We start from the raw sequence: 22,023 nt of genomic DNA, 5'->3' as shown, positions 1-22,023 counted from the left end.
TATAATTATAAAAAATTAACAAGAATAATAAAAAAAATAAAAAATAAGTTGTGTCTCTTGGACATAAAATTAACAAGGTTTTCTGGCCATTATTTACCACACATAAACCGTGGTGACCCACAATATTTTATGTGCAAACAAATTTTTTCATAAACTGTAGTGACTCTCCACGGTTTATGCACGCCATCTCTCCTTAGTAAACCGTGGTGACCTACCACGGTTTACACTCTATATCTTTTGGCCATAATCCGCTGGGACCTACCACGGTTTATGCATGTTTTGAAACCGTGGTGGGTTGCCACGGATTACATAGAAATGGCTTTTTGCACATGCAGGTAACAAGAACCAGTTTTGCACATTTGGGTAAATATTTTCTCTATTCTATTTATTTAAGTAACTTGCCCTAATAAAAAATTTCATATATCTATATGAATAAAAACAGTATATTCCCTTAAAACGGAATACATTTATTACACAATTCTCCTATACAAAAATACAGATTTATACTATTATGATTTTTGTTGACTGTATAACGAAAACCTCGTTAGCTTAAAGAAATAACCTTTGAGCTAAAAGCTATTATGCTAGCTAGCATTCTATGTTACAATCATTAAAAAGCAACAACAAATCTTATATTAGCTTCTATTTTTCTAATTATTTCTCAGGATGAAGATGATGTATAGTTCTCGATCCTAACCATATCTTAGCATAGTTTTTCTGTGCTACTTGTAGAGAAGGTTTAAACAATTTGATTTGTATCTGCTCTCCGCATGCTTATACATTTGCAGTTTGCCCTCTTTTCACTTAGATTCTGCAAGTAATTTTGAAAAACAATCAATGTAAAAACATGGAGAGTAAGATTAAGGGGTGGAAAATTTTGTTCTTAAATCAAATTCTCTCTTTATGTTACCTTGAATTGTTTCTGAAGATCTTTAATGTAGTCAACCGCCAAGTCCAACATGTCTGCTGTGTTGGTTTGCTGCCAAGAACATGAAGAATGTTAATTTTCCAAACACGCACACATGCATGCATGCACACACACACATATTTCAAGTTCAAAGAACCAGACTTATCATTTGTTCTTACCTTGTCCATGTTTGGGACCAGCTCTTGCAATTTCCTCATTCGTTCGCTGATCCGTGTTCTTCGTACCTGAAATTAGTTAGTCCTTAAAATCGTGTATAATATGCTGCAAGTTCATAAATTCAATACAGTCTAAATAATGTGCTGCTCTTTATTTTGAAGTAAGAAAGGATTTTTCTTCATTCCATCATAGTTGATGCATCCTCACAAGATATTAAGATGCTTTCCATTTCAAAACAATAATAAAGTTCTGTTTCTCTGGGATTGGCTATATTAGATTAAATGATGTTTTTGTGTCTTATTCTGAGCTATTTAGACAAGTCAGTTAAATATAACTCATTCTTAATGCTCATAGTCATAGTTAAGATAATAAGATTCTTCTGAAAACGTAAATTGTATTTTGGAGATAGACAAAGTCCTACCCTTTCAGCTATGCTTCGGGGATGAGTAGCGCAGCCTCGCTTCGCTCTGATTTTACAAGGAACAGAATCTGGGAACTGAAGCAGATTCTCCATACCAATCATCTCTGATGAAGTTTTCGGCAAACTCAAGTGATGTGATAGCATATGAACTTGATTTCCTAGCTCTCCATTCTGAGTACATCAATTGGTTCGAATTAAGAGCAAGAAATCAAAGTGAAAGAATAAGATCATAAAAGTGAACATCCTATATATAGATGCATACCTGAACATCAGGAAACAACTTTCCATTGCTACTTCGCCCTCTTTTCAAGCCAGTGAGGTTTTCAGAGTGTTGTGGTGCATCACTCCAAGAACCATAGCAGAATCCGGGGCTGTAATGCAAGGCATCACCATTGCTACCACCCTGCCTCCCATCTTCAGGGCTATTTGCCCCAATTTCCTCGTTCCCTATTTCGGAGATCTGCGACAACATTCCCAAGGAAGAAGCAGTTCTTGATGAGAAGCTAATCTGATTCTTCAATCTGTTCATCGATGGACTAAGTTCTTCGCTGGTGCTGTTAACATGACCATAGTTCCCGACACCTTTCATGGTAGCAAATCCTACAATTTACAAACATATAACTTCTTCTGAGTAATTACTGTCTTAATATAATAAGAAGGAAGGTCAGATATCATATTCTAGATCCTCAAATTGAAGTAATTAGTTAGTTATTACATATTTATATAAAACATAAGCATAATTTGCAATCTTGGATCTACAATACTATAAAAACGAAGCATAGATAAAGATCATTCGATATTGAAGTTTCAGGAAAGGATTAATTCTCCTAAAAGCTTAAGGAACAAATACCAATTAACACATAGCACATCTAAATGAATAAGCTCATCATATTGCAAAAATTTTAACTAAATATAAATGCTGTGATACCATGTAAGGTAAATAATAAACAGATTTGAAAAGTTTCATCAACCTCCATGTAACTATAATTCGGATCATGAGATTCAAAACAACCATAAATTGGATTGAATCAATGTCCCCACCAATCTCATTGATTCCTAATTGATTGCTCTTTCATTAAGCACACATATAGCATCTAACTAATACTCATTATGATGATGATTAGATTCTAAATAGTAACAAATCCTCCACTCTATTACAGTAACAAGAAAACATCACGTCTTAAAAGGAAAAAAAAATAGATAAAAATATGTTACAAGTTAAATACCATTTTGAAATGAAACGTTGGAGAAAAGGTCAGCAGGGGAACTATTCTGCCTGAGAAGATTTAAAGAAGAAGAAACGCCAAACCCTTTTTGGTCCATTCCCATTGAACCCATAACCAACCCTAAAGACCCATCCATTGAAGATGAACAAGAAGAAGAAGAAGAAGAAGAAGTGTTCCTTGGGTAGTGAGGTGGCAATCCACCACCACCACCATATCCGCGCCCTCCAGAATTCATCCGCCTCAGACCCTTCGAATCACAACCCTTATTGTTTGTTTTTGTGTTTGTGTTTGTGTTTGTATCTGGGAATTCTTGGAAGCTATGTGAAACGGTATCGTTTTTGGAAATATTGTTTTTGCTGCTACTGCTATTACTATTGGCTAATCTCGAGAGCAAGGCTTGGGATTCAGTGAAAGTTGGAGTGAGATTCGCGAGAAGCGAACTCGGTGCAGAGCGATAACGAAGCAAACCAGAACTACTGCTTTGTTGTTGTTCAAGTTGATAGCCTTGAAGCGAATTTGAATCCATTATCACTATTTATATATATGTCTGTATATGTTTTAGTGTTTGTTATGTGCTTTGTTTGGGTTACTCAAAAGTCACTGTGACGCTGTAAAAAGATTAGAAGATGGGGAATCATTATGGAAAAGCTATAAATTCAGAGTTTTTTTTTTTTTTTTGGATTGGATTGGGTTTGGGTGTGGTGGATAAGATCTTGTAGGAGAAGCAAGAAGAGTGGAAGAAAAGGGAATAGGTGGTTTTTGTGGTGGTAGAAACTTGCACACAATTCAAGGAAGGGAGAGGGAGAGGGAGAGGGAGAGGGAGAGATATATGGTGTCTGTAAAGGTGTGTTTTTGTGTATTGTGTGCAGAGGCAGAAGAAGATGCAGAAAGGAAGGGATAGATACGGAGATGCAATGAAAGGGACAGGGAGGTTTGTGCGCGAGTAGTAGTAGATAGGGATCAGTGTAATTAAGAGTAATATTTAAAGAGTTAATATTTTTTTAAACAATGCTAAATCAGTCATTCAAATAAAATATATATTAAAATATAAAATATATATTAAAAATAAAATAAAATTATATATATTTATATATAAATATAAATTTAATTATTCTGTTAGTCTATATAATTTTATAAAATTTTTTATTAAGTTTTTATATATTTTTTTTAATTGAGTCTTTGTATCAATTTTTTTTAATTAGATCTCTCTTAATAATAATTGGCTTAATTTTATAGGGATTTAACTAAAAAATGGTAGAGTGACCCAAATAAAAAATAAGTATAAAGATCCAATTAAAGAAAATTAATGTAAGAATTTAATTAAAAAAAAAGTACAGGAGCCTAATTAAAAATTTCGCAAAACTATAGAGACCAACAGAATAATTAAATCATAAATATATAATAACATTTTTAACTTTTTATATTCAAAATTTTTTTTAAAAAAATGTTTAATCTTTAAATTAGTCTCTAAAAAATAAAATTAATTAAATTAATTCTAAAAAATATTAAAATAATTACATTTATTTTTTTGTCACTTTATAATTCACTAACATTAACCAATAATGTCAGTAATAGCATAACTCATGTCTATATTAGTATGACAAATTTTCAAAATTACAAAAAATGAGTCCGAGTTGCATAAACTCTAATCTGCTTATCATTTATAAGTATTTCTTTCTTTCTTTTTTAAGTAAAGTATTATTGTTATTGTCTCCAACGTTTGAGATAAGTCTTATTTATATCCTTAACATTTAAATTATTCTATTTGTATTCCTAATATTTGTAAAAGTGATTCAATATTAACCTACCGTCAATTACACATCATAAGCTTTAGTTGAAATTCTAAAAATTTCTTTTTTAAGTTAGAATACAAATGTTTGGGATAGAATCGATAATTCATTAAGTATAATAACTCATCAAAACTTAAAACTAATCTCCGCAACATTTACATAATTCATTTTGTTAGGGACATAATTGAACCTGTCATAAATAGTGGGTACAATATTGAAATCGAACATATCCAAATGAGACGTAATTGAGAATGAATACATCTAAATAAGAATAATTGAAAAATACAATTTGATCTGTTAGTATAATTGACGATATGATAACATTGAATTACTTTTATAAACGTTAGTAATACAAATAGAACGATTTAAACGTTAGGAATACAAATACGATTTATCCCAAATATTAAGGACAAAAATAATATTTTACTTTTTTTTTTCTTTCTTGCATAAACATGATTCAGATTGCAAATTATTATGTCACTAGCATGACGGGTAGTAGAAATAAAGATCGTGGTAGTGGGTAGGGACGGACATACAAGGTGAGTGGAGGCCTCGGCTCCAACTTTTTTAAAAAAAAATTAATAGTAATAAGTTATTAAGTATGATTTAATTTTTTTTAAATTTATTTAATATTTAGTCTAATATAAATAAAAGTCCAGTCTAACCTAAATATTAATGATTTCTAATATCTAAAAAAGTAAGTAATAATATTAAAAAAAATCTGAAAAGATATTATTACTAATGTTTTTTAATTAAATAAAATTTTTTAAATTTCATAAAGTGAATTTTTTTTTCTTCTTGTGAGCATCCTTCTTGATTCATTTGGTATTAATTCTCTCTGTTTCAACTATTACAACTGAGAGATCTTTTTCAGCGATGAATATTGTGAAGAATAACTCATAAATAAAATGAAAGGTTAATTTCTTGCTAATTTTCTTTTAATTATATTGAAAAAAAAATTACTAAAAAATTTGACAGATTCTATTATCGATAAATTTTATGATACGAAGAATCGACCACTTCGTTAATAAAAAGTACATACATATTTTTTGTACTTTAAAATATATTCTCTATCAATATATTTTTGTAATACATTTTACATTATATAATTTTTTGTATAATTTTTTAATATTATAAATGTTATTGGCCCCTCCAGAATAATATTTCTGGATCCGTCCCTGGTAGTGGGTTACCATACCAGTGAACTATAAAAGTGACGAACACTCGACTCACTCTAACATAGTTGGGGACTAATTTAATTGATTTTATTTTTTAGAGATTAATTTAGAGATCGAATCTATTTTAAGTATTAACTTAAATATATATATATATATATATATATATATATATATATATATATATTATAAAACAATGCTACATGTACACTAAAAATTAATTATCATATATTTTTGTATAAATATAAATATTGATAAAATCATTTTGAATGTGCATTTTATTTTTCGACATGTGTTATCAATGATTAATTTGATAATTAATTTTTTTTATACACGTAGTATAATTAATCTATTATTACAATAATTATAATGTCTATATAATTTTGACAATACTTTTTATTGTCTCAAAATTAAAGTAACATTTTTATTATTTGATAATTCTTTAAAATTCAAAAATAAAATTAAAAAATATTAGCTAAGTATAAAATAATATAATTTTAATTTTAAGTGTTCTTGAAGTTATTTATTATAACTATCATAATGATAATTATCACATACTCTACCTGTTTAAATAGATACTAAAAAAATTCTCTCTCATACAAATAAGTTTTTCTTCATTTTGATTCATGGGAATATGTTTGGTGAAAAAAGTACTTTTAAGACTTTGAAGGACCATAAACCAAGATGCTAAATGACGAGTTGGGATGACATTTATACAGCAGTTATTGAAAATGTAAATTTTGACTCAAAGTTAATATATTTGCAGGCCGGTTTAAATTGGTTTGATTGGACCAATTATTTAAAGATTGATTTTTTTGAAAGAATTGATTTTTTTTTACCAACTATTTTTTTTGTAACATAGACTTAAAATAATAATCCATACTCCCAAAAACCAGCCAGAATTACTATCCATATTTTAATGATCAAGCACTATATATTTTAATGAAATACATATTTTCCTGGACAACTTCATCTTTTATATTGACATATAATTTTTTTTTCTGGAAAAACTTGAAGAAAATAAAAAAGAGTTTATAATAAATCCTAAGTGATTTAATTTATCATTTTTAATAGGAACAATAATATATATTATAAAAAATTAGAATAATAAACAATACACAAAAATTACAATGATAAATTTTACAATATCAAACAAAAAATATTCTATAATTGTTTTAATATTCTTAGTATTTTTTATTTAGTATTATTTTGGACGATAACATTTTATTACTTATGACTCTATTGTTATGTATGATTAGTTTTTTATTTATTTTGTCATTTTTAATAAAATCAATAATTCATATTATAACAAAATTATGATAAAAAAATTAATTAAAAAATAAAAAATTAAAATATAAAAGAAAGTATTAAAAATGATAAAAAAAATTATGGAGAAATTTATTAAAACCAATAATGACCAGGAACAAACCTAAACACACGTTAAGTGCGCAAAGCTACAATTTCTTACTTCAAGTGAACGGGCTTTTAGGATACAAAATTACGTCTACGTTCAGAGAAAAAAAAAATTGCCAAACATCAAAGAATGGCGTTCAAAGAACTTAAACACACTTTTATCATTTTCAACGTGTTTGCCAAACATACCCTTAATAGTAATAGTATATCAAAAATCATAGTGTCTTGTTTGAACAGAATGAGTACATCAGATAACGAAATTCCTAAAAAGTTATATACCAACATAATCCACAAAATACTAGTCTGATTAATAAAGAAAAGAAGAACAAGATTGATCAGCTTCCAGCTTCGTCGCGACATCGAACCTACAATATTGTGACTAGCTCAATTGAGATACCTCGAACACCCCAACACCTTCGGGCTTGAAGTCAGAATTATTCGTGTTCCCATCTTTCTTTGGCTCTGAAATTTTACCAATTTATTTATGTGAATCACCTCCCAGCACATCAATTGCAGGCACATTTGATTCCGCATCCTTAATCCAACTCATTAGCTTGTTATGAACATCAAGGGATTATGACCAATATATTTATTAAACACCAGTAGTGTTACTTAAGCGGTAGCTCCTTATTACAATTTCCTATTTAGCCAACAACATTTAAACTAGGCCTCAAAAGGAAACAGTTATCCAATATAGTCAAAAGCAAAAATCAAAACAGTGAATGTCTAAACCCGAGAGAGAGAGAGAGAGAGAGAGAGAGAGAGAGAGAGAGAGAGAGAGAGAGAGAGAGAGAGAGAGAGAGAGAGAGAGAGAGAGTTTGTACAACCAGACAAGAATCAAGACCATGAAGGGCAAGTAGCAGGTCATCATAAAACTCAAAGAGAAAGAACAGAATACCAATCATAATATGAAGAAATAACCCAGGAAAAATAAAAGAAAACTATTAGCATGGCTAAGACTAAAATGAAATTGCACAACTAAGCATTCAGACAAATATTGTTTATCAGTTAAAATGAGTGCTTACAGGAATGAAAACCAGTGATTCAATTACATGTACAAAGATCAACTGAAATGTCTGAAGGCAATGTCGAGCATGGTGTTGAAGCTGCACTGCAAAGAGCAAAAGACTAGAAGATGTCAAAAGGGAGTCTCTTCCAATGTGCACAACACCATGAACTACTATGACATATTAGATAGTGCCAAAGCTCAAATGAAGCTGTTCTTATGGTTAGCACACTTTGTAACATCCCAACTTTTTGAATCAAATTATTATTTAATAACTAATTAATTAATTAAAATGGTAATGATTTAAGATTTGAATTTTAAATTTAAACATATGAGAGTACTAGTGGTAGTAAATCTCTAACCGACAATAAACAACCTTTTAAAATATAGTCATAATTAATTATACATTTATTAGATTTGAATGATATTTAGTTATATGAAAAGATAAGAATACTAGCTCTATTCCTTAAGTTCAGTATAAAATCAAATTCAAATTAAATTAGGTAGATAAATCGGTTACAAGTTCAGAGTAGAAAATCGCACTCTTATCAGCCAGCCTGATATACTAACAGTATTTTAGGAATATCTCAAGCTGTGGTTATCCGATTGACTTCATTTAAGATTTGTTTTAAAGATAATTCAATTCTCTATAAGTTTGTATCTAATAGCTAATTACAAATTCCAAACGTAGAAAAAGTTATAGGGCTCACAAAGTGACGATCCAGATTGAAGATTTCACCTAAATGCCTTATAACATAATCTGCACATACCTGAGAGCTATTTGATCATTTTTTTCTCATTCTATTCTCTTTTTCTATACAAAATATTCTAGTATACACAAAGTCTAGCCATGAAACAAGTCTCTTTACTAACAAATTGCATCTATTTGCATCGGAATACCTAGCGGAACTTCACTCGAGGTAGGAAATTTTGTGCTAATTTTTATATGTCATATCTTAAATCTTTTTGAACATATATGTTAGCATTGCACGTCATGATATAATGTCTCTTTTCTTCATACACATTATGCATTATAATAACAATCTTATCTGCATTAAAGAATTGAGGGAATGATCCTTCGGTAAGGGAAGGTGACCCCCAAAGACAAGAAATCGAGATGATCCTTCGGTAAGGGAAGGTGGTCGGCAAACTTTTGGGAACCTTCGGTAAGGGAAGGAGACTCCCATCAATTTTATATAATAAGATATCTTTGTTGATATAACTCTTTTCTTGTGCATGTCTAAATAACCTTGATTGTAAATTGAATTGAGGGAATGATCCTTCAGTAAGGGAAGGTGACCCCCAAAGACAAGATATCGATATAATCCTTCGGTAAGGGAAGGTGATCGATCGAGATGATCCTTCGATAAGGGAAGGTGATCACCAAAACGTTTGGGATAAGAACCTTCGGTAAGGGAAGGAGACTCCCACCTTTTATACCGGTTTGAGCTCAATATCTTCCATAAAAACTACGAGAAAAAGTAATGAAAAGTACAATAAAAAGTGTGATCATGATTGTTCTTCTTTTATCCTTTTTTAATTTATGAGTATGTTTATTATTTCATTCAAAGATGCTTCTTTTATCCAAAGTTCATTTTTATTCGATGGGTGATATTGTTTAAGATCTTTATTTTATTCAGATCTATTCTATTTGACTTAGCTATGCCAATGTTACTATTTTTCTCTTGTTTATTATTTATTTTGCCTTGCTTTATGGCCTATGAGGACATCATACCAAAGTTTATGAGTTTATATTTATATGTTTTAACGCTATAGGCATTTTTTTATGCATTACACATGTCATAACATAAGTAAACGAGAAGCATCTAAAAGTCACACCACTCCGACTAATCAAGACTTTTGAAAATAATAATTGAATAACATTGCATCATCACTATTTTTATTATAAAACTCGGAGTGGCTGGGGATGGATACGATGACACCATATAGATAAACTACTGAGAAACTATTGTTTCTCACCCCTCTCTCCGTACCATCTTCAGGAATGATGCAGTACGAATCAATACAGTTGAGGTAAAAGACAGGTGCACTAGTGGGAGCAAGCTATCGAGGACGTAGATACAAAACATTAAACGTTTACCTTAAGAAGGAAGAATATGCGATTGTTTTAGCCATAGTTAAACAAAATAAGAGAATTAGAATTTCCTATGTGTCTTGTTTTATCCTTATTGACTGATTGCAATTGTAACTATTATGTTTCCTTTTTTATTTGGTATGAGTAAAGCTTGTCATTGTTGTACCTTCATAGTTTAGCACACCAATTTTTCATGTTAGTATTTTCAAATCCACTTATATTTTTCAACTAGTAACTATTCTAATAAAAACTAATTATTCAATATTTTTATCTATAAATTATTTTATATAAATATTTCACATTTGTCTTAAAAGAAAATTTTCACAAGATTTTGAATATCAGCTACTAAATATAATTTAAATAAAGCTTAACTCAATTTAAAAGTATTAGGGTGTTACACACTTAATCCAAAAAACATAGTTGACAAAAAACCTTATGAATAAACATCCCAATTGCAAGGTGATACCAGTCTTGTACAATCCTGATTGCCTCACATTTTAGGTGAATTTAGAAAAACAAGTATCAATGGGAGAAATGACTGATAAATCATTGTCACCCTTTTTCACAATTACCAAGTTCAAATCAGAGAGGTTATTGAATATGGAAGAATCAAAACACAGCACACAAGATTTGAATGAATGCTCTAATCTGAATAAATCAGGTTGGGGACAAGGTTTACTGATTTCATTTTTACTAGCAATTCTCAATCTGAGTAAACATGTGAGATGTCCAAAGCATATCTAATTCAGTATCCTTAGTACAACTATATTGCTTTAATTTAGATGTGCAAAGCAAGTAACAAACCTATTCTTTCCTGTATATTTTTTCCAGAGCCTCCAGCTCAATGAATCTCCTCTGTGGCCTGTGAAAAAGCTGCTCACAGTAAAATTTGTGTCATTTCTTGAAATCATCCTTCATCTACAATCATTTCAACCAAGCTAGATACATAATTAAATAATTTATCAAAAGCCTAGAAATCAGCAAAGAGATCAGACTAAAATTTTGAGCTACTTGAATGTTTAAGAAATTAGATTCTAAACTTTTAAAGTAAGCACAGAAAAACAAAAAAAAAACATGAGTTATAGAAAATTAGGAATTTAAAAATCCTAAATTGAGAAAAAATGTGAAAAGATGTAAAAAGACCTAATATGCACTGATGGATGAACTTGGCCATGCCAGACTTGAAGACAAGAATATGGAGGTGACACTCGAGGAAGAGAGAGAGAGAGAGAGAGAGAGAGAGAGAGAGAGAGAGAGAGAGAGAGAGAGAGAGAGAGAGAGGATGTAATCGAGCTTGTTCTGCGTCTCGTCGAGGAGGTTGTAATGGAACATCCTCAGAGACTTGGGCGTTGTGACCAGATCTGGAGAGGCGATGAACTGCGGTGGCGACGGCAACGACGACGGCGAGGCGAGCTCTCTCTCTTCTCTAAATCTCTATGTTTTGCTCTTCTTTCAGATCTCTTCAGCCAGCGGCACTGAATCCATGCCCAAACCGTGCTCCGAGTGTTTCACATCCGCCGGAACAAAAGCAAAACAAGCGGCAGAACTTGTCGGGAAAGACGATGCAACGATGACACCATGCGGATTTGACGCGCTATAGTGAGAGGGAGCTGGCCTTGCGCTTCAGAGCTCCGGCACGGTGGCACGTTGATGTAGGCTTAGATGCGGGTGAGTCGGTGGTAGTGGAAGGAGTTTGAGATGCGGCATCGCGGTGTTTCTCCCCCATTGGAATCGAAAAATTCTGATTAAGGTTTTGGAGTTCAATTACTGGATCTCTTCCACTATGGTGTGCCGTTGATGCTTTCTTGTAATAAGAAATTCTAAACTTCTTTCAAATTCCTCTCAACCGTTATTCTGCTTTATTTGTGAACCAACCCATGCATTTTTTATTATTTGAATTTATAACCTGGTCCTTCAAGGTCCAGATTATTCTTTCTCCACCGAAAAAAGCTCCTTCATTCATTAACGATTAATGGAGAGATCTAAATGTATATCAAGTTCAAGACAAACATATTAAAGAAACATTTTTAAATAATATTTTTTATTTTCTCAAAATTAAAGTAACATTTTTATTATTTGATAACCCTTTTAAATTTAAAAATAAAATTAAAAAGTATTAGCAAAATATAAAAAAAACGTGTAATTTTAATTTTAAGTGTTTTTAAAGTTGTTTATTGTAACTAACATAATGATAACTACTATAAACTCTACCTATTTAAATAGATCCTAAAAAATGTCTCTCTCATACAAATAAATCTTTTGTCACTTTGATTCGTTAGATTAATGGAGGATCCAATGTATATTAAGCTCAAAACAAACAGATTAAATGATAAAATGAGACTCGTCTCTCTTTCTTTCTGGTTGGTCTCTTAATACTAATATACTATGAAGGAGGCAAATTATGTTGTAGATATGGAAAGGACAGAACCTCTCCTTTAGCCTTCACTTATTTAAAGCTCGCATTTTGATATTAGATTGGCTCTTGATATGGACTGTGTTGATCTTTTTCGTTATAGGAATTTTTAGTTTTTCCTGTTTTTTATTTTTTTTTTATTTGAGGAGTGCTAAGGAATTAATAATTTTTATGATTTGTAATTATCAAATAGTTATTAATGATGTTTTTAATGGTATAAAATTTCATTTAATAATATAAAATTACTCATTTTTTTTACTCATTACATATTGATCAGAATTTAATAAAATTACTGACCTTAAACTTTTCCTTTTTTTTTTTTCCGTGTGTTGGGGTCTCTAAACCTCCTGTTTCATAAAAAAAATGACAAAATAATGTCATCTTCTTAAAATAAAGAATATTAATTTATCTTATAATGATAATTTTAAAATTTTAATTATCTCACAATAAAATTAATTTAAGATATTGAATATTATATTTGGTAGCACGGTGATGATGTGATGTAGATGCAACTCTAACATATCATAGTTATCAAATTAATTTAATTCACTAATATCCACCCAATTAAGGTATATTACTAAGTTACTAAGTTAATAGTTTAATCTTTGAATTACTAATTGAATTGTTTATATCAGATTAATTAATTAAATATTTTAAAACTTGATTTAATTTAATTTATATAATATATTTTAAAAATAGAAAATTTTGGAAATTAATTAGTAGATTTTAACAATTTTGATAAGCAATTAATCAATATTAATATTAAATTACTTTTAATAAATAAATTTTATTAATTTATGTGTACAAATTTTAGTAAATATGAATACAAAATGTATTAACTTATGAATATAAATTCTAGTAAATAAAATATAAATTATGTGATTTATGTGTTGAAATTTCTATAAATATAGATGTAAATTATTATTGACTAAATATTGATTTAAAATAATAATATTTAAAATAATAATTTTTATTGCCTATGTGGCATTGATGTTTTAAAAAAAATCAACATGTACACATCAGAATCACGATAGCCTAGTAATTGCTTGATATTTAAGTGTAATACATTTTGAATTGGTTCATCAGTAGAAGTAATTTTATAAGTTGTAATTTGTATTACTAGTATGAGACCATAAGAAAGTTATAGATGTCAATATGATTATCATACACGAGTGGTTTTTTTCACTCTAAAATTAATAAATCAATTCCTAAATTTAGACATATTATGCTCAATAAAAGGTACATTTATAACAAAATATCGTCAAACTAAAATGACATATCAATTTTGGAGAATTTATTTAGATACCAGTTTTTATAACTATTTTCACTATGGTCATTTTTGCTATTGTTTTATAAGTAAAAGAATTATTTTTAATGTTGATTGTGCAAATAATAATAAAAAAACATATACAATTAAATAATTGTCTGTAATGTTTTATATGGTTAATATATCAAAATTAGATTAATAAAAAAAGTCATATTTTATTGAAAATATTATCAAAATAATTCTAAATAATTTAAAATAAAAGAATTGAAATTATTATATACTTAATATTTTAACTATGTTAGATATAAAAAATATCAATTACCAACGTAAAATATATATCAAAATATAAAATATATATTAAAAATAATTTAAATTATTTTATATATTTATACACAAATATATGTATAAACTATTTAATAGTTAATTTTTAGTATGTATATAGTATTTTTATAATATTATATTATAAACTTTGAACGTTTTTTTTATTAAAAAAAATTTTTAAATTTAGTTTTTACTTTAGCTAAATTTATTTACTTGTAAGAATACATTTATGGTTGAAACTAGAGGTGTTTATGGGCTGGGTAAAATCGGGTTTATCCTTATTTAGACTCAATCTTAAATATACATCGGATTTATTTTTTAGATCCTAATCCGGTCTTAAACCCGATGAAACCTAAACATATTCGGGGCACAACTATACTGGGTCTAAATCGAGTGAAAATCGGGTCTTTAAAACCTTAACAATAATTTATAAAAGAATTTATTTATGATACACTTATTTATAGAAACTTGTTATCGAAAAGTTGATATCCATATTTGAATTTGAATTTGTTCATAAATTCTAATTTGATGCTTCTTTGATCTATTTTCTAATTCAATAAGATTAAAAATAAAATAATAAACTTATAATTAATATAACATAATATTAAAATTAATTTAAAACATATATATCTTTTTTAGTTCTTTTAGAATGTATATAAATCAAGTGAAATCAAATTCGTCATGTAATGACAAAATCTATTTTTAAGACCTTTATCTAATTCTAAACCTAATAAAATCACACAAAATTAATTTTTAAGATGTTCAGGACTGTGCCGACCCAAATCATTAATACAAAGGTAGATCCTAGAGAAAGCAATACCGGGATAGTAGTTGGCTAGTTGTAGTATGCGAGTATGTGGAATTGTGGTGGCTGGCTATGTTGACTGCTCAGCCAATTAGAAACTACACAAAGCCGTCAATCCGTGTTCCGCAATCCGCCCCATTCCAATCATTCTCTCTCTCTCTCCACTAATTGAGACTTGTGAGTAGTGTTGAAAATTGGCCGAGTTAAATTTTGATTTGAACGAGTTTAGTTCATATTGTACATATAAAATTTAAGTTTAGGTTTATTATATTTTATAGATTTTTTCATATTCAAGACCTACCTGTTTAAAACTCCATGATGAGTCTGTTTGAAAAGTGTATTTTATAAATTATAATGTAAAACAATAAATTTAAAAAAATTAAATTTATATTTGTAAATTATAATTTATTTATGTATTATTTATTAGTCACATATCATAATTATATTTATAATTTATAAAACATAAAATTTTTTTTGAACAAAAAAAATTATAATCTTAATTAGTCTTGATAATTGATTTTTTAGTTTTTTTTGAGTTTTTTTTTTATGGCATTTCTTAACTCGGTGAGTTAAGGACTATTTTGCTACGCTACCGAACTTTATTTAATGGTTTACCGCTAGCCAATAGGTTACTGCATGCACAAAATAGAATTTGAACCTCCAATTCTTATTTAAACAGACTAATAAACTAACCACTAGACCAATCCAACTTGATTAGTTTTCTTTTGAGTTTATTATGAGTGAAAGTGAAAAGTCCAAAATAAAAATAATTTATTTTTATAAAAATATTTGGACGAGTAGACCCAACGAATTTCGTAGACTTTTTTTTAAAGCCTAACCTCACCTTTTAAACTAATAAGTAGTACAAAAAGTCTAAATTTAGTCTTTAATAAAACAAGACAAGCCAACTTGAACTTAAAATGAGTCAAGTCCTAAATTTTCATCACATAGTCTGATCCACTTTTGTCCCTATTTGAGAGTTTGTCGCTACCAACTAAGAACACTTCATTGTATAAATGTTGTTGTGCTTTGTGTTTTTTTTTTTTGAATCAAAGGGAGCTCAACACAGCAGAGTGGAACAGATAGCAAAGCTATAGTAAGAATAAAACAAGATAACCTACAACTCCTAGACACTGTGACCCGGCCATCAACACCCAAAGGGCTTAGCACCACTCCATTCTTCGTAGAACGTAAATGATCTGTTAATAATGTCTCCTACTCTTGAACTCTTATTTCGGAAGAGCCTGTCATTCCTTTCTAGCCAAATTGTCCAGATAACAGCAAAGAATCCAGTGAACCATCTCTTCCTATCTACCTTCCTTCCTGTAAAGCTCGTCCAACTCTCAAAATGTTCCTTCAAAGTACCCGGAAAGCTCCACCTTTGTTGAAAGGCCATTAGCCAAGCACACCACACCTGCCATGTAATCTCACAACTAAGAAACAGATGATACGCGGTTTCCACAGGCTTACCACAGAGAAGACACCTATTGTCCTGCTGGTCAATAACCCGTAATCTGCACAGTCGATCCTTTGTGTTGACCCTTCCGACTAACGCAAACCAAGAAAGGAGTTCAACCCTCGAGGGGACAAATCCTTTTCAAACAGCACTAGTGAAGCTATAGCTGGTAACCTCCTCCGGTAGGACTTCCTCCTGCTTTGTGTTACATCATATGTGTATTTTAGGTATCTATTTATGTTCACTGTGTTAGGTATATATCAAAATCAGATACTAAAATTAATCACTAATATAAAATATATATTAAAATATAAATATATATTAAAAATAAATTAAATAATACATGTATTTATACATAAATATATTGATAATTAATTTTAATAGTTAATTTTAATATATAAATAATATTTTTAAATTATATTTTAATAAAAAATTAAAAATTATTTTTAACGCATTTAGATACATCCAAATAAAATTACATATCGTCTTGTCTAAGATTATTCTAAACATATGTTTTTGATTAAATTTAAAAATAACATGTATTATAAATATTGATAGATAAAATATCTAAAATAATTTATATAATTAAAAATTACTTAAAAGGTAATTTTTTTTGTTTCGATATTAATAAATATTAAAATATTATTATAAACTATGATGTTTGTGTCTAACCAAAGTTAAAAATTGTGTTTGTATATCCTTTATTGTGTTGTGCTAGTATTCGAATTTCATATGTCTATAGTCTAGCTTCACGAATAAGATTGGATTGACATTGTAAGAAATTTTCTTTATATAACAAAATAAATTTTATTCTTTTTTCTTTTTCTGAAATTAAAAAAATAACTTATGTAGTATGAATATCATTAAAGAAATCCTTCTTAACAAAGAATTGTATTATTTGTACTATATTTTAAGTTTACTTTTTTATGTACAACTTTTATTTTTGAATAAATATATGTCATCATATTTATTTTTTATTATAGTTGTTCTTACCAGCTTAGGCCGAGGTATAGGTCGCACTCCAGATAGGTCGTCCTCCTGATAAGGTCGGTGGATTCCCAAGACGCGATCCAAAACCTCGGTATAAAGAAAGAGTGGAAGAATCGGGTACCTGCAAAAGGCACTCCGACGCTCAAGTCAGTAAGAGAATATGTGTGGGGTCTTTTTCTTAGAAAGATTGCTTACCTTCTTTTGTTCCTGCTTTTCCTTTTATACTCGTTTGTTGTTGAGCGTTTAGATTTAAGTCGTAACGTCTGGAGAGGGAATTTATTGCCTGTCCGACGTTATTGTGTGAGGATGAATGCCGATTATGGCAAATATTCGGTTATAATGGTGAGCACGTTACCGAGCTTATAACTCGTAACCGACTTTACTGGTCATATCACAGCCCCCAAGCTTGGCCTGACTTGGTGGAGACAGGTTGAGCTTTTAATTGGCGAGTTATAGTTCGGCGTGTGGAGCCCCCAGATCAACGTGTCTCAATTTTATTTACAACCCTTGGTATTCGAAGAGGTGAGGTGTAATCTTGCGATGAGTCATTGGTTGATGTGAAATGTAATTATTATGGTTTGGTTCAACTTCCTATGAGGCTTTTTAACCGTTTAATGTGGCTTTAGTTTAACGGTCAGGATGTAACTGTGGAACTGAAGAGTTGAATTAAATTAGTGTTTAGTGAGACTTGTTGCACGTTTACCGTGTTTGAGTAGGAGGTGGAAACTCTTATAGAAGAATGAGCACTAGAGGTTAGTAAAACTGCTTCTTCTTCCTATTATTTCTAGTTTCTCTACTGGCTTATTCTTTGAAAATGAGTGATAAAAAGAAAAAATTATTTTCTGGTGTTGAAGATGATGAGACTTATGGTTGGGTTGATCAAGATGTACATATACGGGCATCACTATTTTCTGATAGGGAGAGTGTAGATAGGGTAAATTTGGGAAGGATAGTAAGAACTGGGTTTCGGGTAGAGTTGTTGCCATGCAATCGATCTGATCGTGTTTTTCATAGAAAAAAGGATTTTGAAAATTTTTACATGTATAGCTGTGTGATGGAGGAACTGCGGGTCAAGCTTCCTTTCTCTAGTTTCGAGTGCGATGTGATGAAACAAATGAATTGCGCTCCTTCTCAAATACATCCGAATGGCTGGGCCTTTATCAGATGCTTCCAAGCTTTGATGGATTTCCTTGAGATTGAGGCAGAGTTGGAGTTGTTTTTTTCTTTATTCCAAGCGAAGGGGGTATGGAAGGGCCTTGATGAGCATCTGGGGGAGAAGTTTCCCATGTATTGGTGTTGCCAACCGCAGCACATACTAGGTCCAGAACTCATCAATGGCCGTAATGAGTGTATTATCTCATTTCTGATTGAGATGGTGGATAGGGGTGGTTTGATATCTGTGTCTGACTTACTTCTGTGGGAGGAGAATAAATTGGCTGTTTTAGAATATTTTGGTAAGTGATTGGGGGGATTTTGGTTTTAAATTTTTCTGATAAACTTATAGACTGAGCAATTCTTTATGATATTGCAGCTGGTAACTTTCCGGGAGTGACTGCTTCGAGCTTAAGGTCTCGTTTTAAAGCAAAAAACTTTGATGGTTCGTCTTCGAATGCTGACAAAGCTGATGGTGGTACCGAGGTCAACCAGCCTCAGCCAAAGAAAAAGGGTATAGTGTTTAAAAAGAGGAAGTCGGAATCGGTTAATGCAGACGAGGTGTTGGTTAAAGACAATAGCCTTCAGCTTGAGGATTTATCAAATTTTACTAAAATGCAAGAGAAGCTCCATGTATTCGAAGAAGAAGGAGAGTCTGGTTCAGTGTGGAGTAAAAAATTCCCTTTTAGTGTTGTAGCCGACGAAATTGTTCAAACTGTGTCAGACATGAGCCGGGTAGAAGAGGTTGGAGATATAGGAATAGATCAGCTCCTGCAGGTTTACATCAAGTATCTTTTCTGTTTTGATATTTTGTGTCTTGCTTCTTTTTTCTTTTTAACAGACATTGTCTTTGAAATCTCAGGTGTTAGGCTTCCGACTTGCCAGTATTGGGCGTAGTCAAGAAAAAAGGCATAGGAGAGCAGCTTGTGAGTTTTCCCAAATCACTGAATTGAAAGAGCAGTTAGTGTCAAAAGAGTCGAGTCTGACTGAGTTGAAGAAAAAACTTTCTGAGGTTGAAACTGATTTGAAGGTGGAAAGAGAATGTCGTGAAAATATTTCTGGATTATTGAAAAAGAAAGAAAGTGACTTATTAAGTCTAACTGACCGAGTTGTTGAGTTATCGGCAAAAATGAAAGAGCTTGAAAATAATAAACAAGGTGATATTTTGGATGCATTTGCTGAGGGATTTCAGAGGGCTGTTAACCAGGCAAGGTATCTTGCTCCGGATAGAGACTTTTCTGATATGGATCCCGGAAAGATAGTTCGGGAGGGGAAGCTTGTAGATGACGAAGAAACTGTTGAGGAGGGAGATGAGAATCTGGCCGACTGATTTTTTTTTTTTTTTTTTGTTAAAAGACTCTTATATGTGCTTTTTGTAGTCTGTGCGATTAGGTTTTGCTGTTTCCTAATCGTTTAGCTGGTAGCCTTATGTTGGCTTAATGACTGTTATGTCCGTGTAGGTTTGCTTGCGCATCCGTAGTATAATGATGCGACTTTTGGTGTTATTGGTATTATTATTTAATGATTATGGTATATCGTAGTTTTATGAAATAGCCTTGTTCATACTTCAAACAGAAATAAATGAGCATTTGAGCTGTATGAAAAGATTAAACTTTATCAGTAATAGTACCTGCACAACGTTATTCAGTAAGACCAGCCTCGTTAAAACCTCTATGAGTAAAAACCTCTTGGGAAAAAATCCTCAAAGTAGGAAAAAGAGTACTGGTTTGTTTGCTAACTGTAGTATTGTTTCAAAGAGTTGATGTTCCATGTGTTTGGAATTGTTGTGCCATCCAATTGCTCCAATTTGTAAGCCCCTCGCCCCAGCACTTCACATACTCGGTATGGACCATCCCACGCTGCGGCGAGTTTTCCGTGGAAAGAAGGTCGGCGGGCTTGCTCAGTTTTTCTTAACACCAAGTCACCAGTGCTGAACGTTCTCGGCTGTACTTTGCGTGAATGTCGTCGGCTAAGTTGTTGTTGTAGTGCTCGGTGCCGGATGGCTGATATTTCTCGAATTTCTTCAATAAGGTCGAGTTCTGCCTGCCGAGCTTCGTCATGATGTTCGGTCAGGGTTCTGAGAGAGTCTTGTGATATTTCCATAGGGATCATTGCCTCGGATCCATAGACCAAACGAAATGGTGTCTCTTTGGTCGTTGAGTGTGCTGTGGTGTTGTATGCCCATAGTACTTCTGGTACGAGCTCAGCCCACAATCCTTTCGCATCATCGAGCTTTTTTCGTAGTGCCTGGAGGACGACTTTGTTAGCGGCCTCTGCTAAGCCATTAGATTGTGGGTGTTCCACCGAGGAGAAATGCTGCTTTATTTTTAGGTTCTGCAAAAATTCCTTGAAACTATGGTCAGTGAACTGCCGACCATTATCGGTTATGATGTGACCTGGTACACCGAATCTGCAAATTATGCTTTTCCAAACAAAACTTATCATTTGAGATGATGTAATTTTCGCCAAAGGATGTGCTTCAATCCATTTGGAGAAATAGTCTATTGCGACTACCAAATATTTCATTTGTCTTGGGGCAGTGGGGAATGGCCCGAGAATATCGATTCCCCATCTATTGAATGGCCAGCTCACTTCTGATTGATGAAGTTGTTCGGCAGGCACATTAATCATCGGCGAGTGCTTCTGACATTTGTCACAGGTTCTGACCTTTTGCCTACTATCGTCCCATATCGTCGGCCAGTAAAATCCTGCCCGGAGTACCTTCTGTGCTAAGCTCCGAGCTCCACAATGTATTCCACAAATGCCCTCGTGGGCCTCTGACAAAACAAGATCGGCTTCTGTCCTGTCCAAACATCTTAACAGAGGTCGAGAATAGCCTCGCCTATACAGAATGTTATTCATTAATGTAAAGAAGGAGGCTTGTCGCCTGAATTTATTTTTATCTTTGATTTGTTCTGGAATAGAGCCACTACGGAGATATTGTATATAGGGTTGTTGCCAACTTCCTTCATTGATCATGCTTAGGATATTGAGTATATCGATGCTTGGCCTATTTAAAGTTGACTGCAAAAGTGTTGTAGTTTGTGTTTGTGTAGTGGCTAGTTTTGATAAAATATCTGCTCTATGGTTTTGTTCTCTTGGTATATGGATAACCTCAATATTTGAAAAATCATTTAATAGCTTCCGGACGATGTCTAGGTATTTTAATAGGATCTGATCTTTTGTCTGAAAACTATGATTTACTTGCTGGACGACTAATAAAGAATCGCAGTAAACTTTCAGAATTTTAACATGTAAATCAATAGCTAACCTGAGCCCGGCAATGAGGGCTTCATACTCAGCTTGATTGTTGCTTGCTTTGAAGGAGAATCTGAGAGAATGCTCGATTACTATGCCGTCTGAGCTTTCAAGTAGTATTCCTGCACCTGACCCCTGAGGGTTTGAAGCA

General features: G+C 31.5%; 1 protein-coding gene across 2 annotated transcripts; it reads right to left on the bottom strand.

Moving 5' to 3' along the window:
* Window positions 1-429: 429 nt before the first annotated feature.
* On the bottom strand, window positions 430-3,686 carry LOC107625483 (transcription factor bHLH130). 2 transcript variants are annotated; one of them, XM_016328133.3, is made up of 6 exons: window positions 2,732-3,686; window positions 1,768-2,105; window positions 1,506-1,676; window positions 1,087-1,152; window positions 911-979; window positions 430-811 (listed from the first exon to the last, which is right to left on the bottom strand). In XM_016328133.3, exons 1-6 carry the CDS (start codon window positions 3,255-3,257, stop codon window positions 740-742), a joined length of 1,242 nt encoding a protein of 413 aa, XP_016183619.1. In that variant the 5' UTR covers window positions 3,258-3,686; the 3' UTR covers window positions 430-739. The 2 variants fall into 2 exon arrangements, with proteins under 2 accessions (XP_016183619.1, XP_088359634.1); XM_088503508.1 differs by having other exon boundaries at window positions 1,087-1,144; window positions 2,732-3,641.
* Window positions 3,687-22,023: the final 18,337 nt, after the last annotated feature.

The sequence above is a fragment of the Arachis ipaensis genome, chromosome B2 (assembly GCF_059453495.1).
Source record: "Arachis ipaensis isolate K30076 ecotype BB chromosome B2, ASM5945349v1, whole genome shotgun sequence".
Taxonomy (NCBI): Eukaryota; Viridiplantae; Streptophyta; class Magnoliopsida; order Fabales; family Fabaceae; genus Arachis; species Arachis ipaensis.
Note: the sequence above shows the minus strand (reverse complement) of the source record. Positions and strands in the feature narration are given on the sequence as shown.

Bases quoted from the DNA above. Each gene is read 5' to 3' on its own strand.
- LOC107625483 (XM_016328133.3), bottom strand. From the start codon at position 3,257: ATGGATTCAAATTCGCTTCAAGGCTATCAACTTGAACAACAACAAAGC. The intron at 1,153-1,505 runs GTAGGACTTTGT...AACTAATTTCAG, and splicing joins CCCGAAGCATAGCTGAAAGG to GTACGAAGAACACGGATCAG. The intron at 980-1,086 runs GTAAGAACAAAT...TGTTCTTGGCAG, and splicing joins TGGTCCCAAACATGGACAAG to CAAACCAACACAGCAGACAT.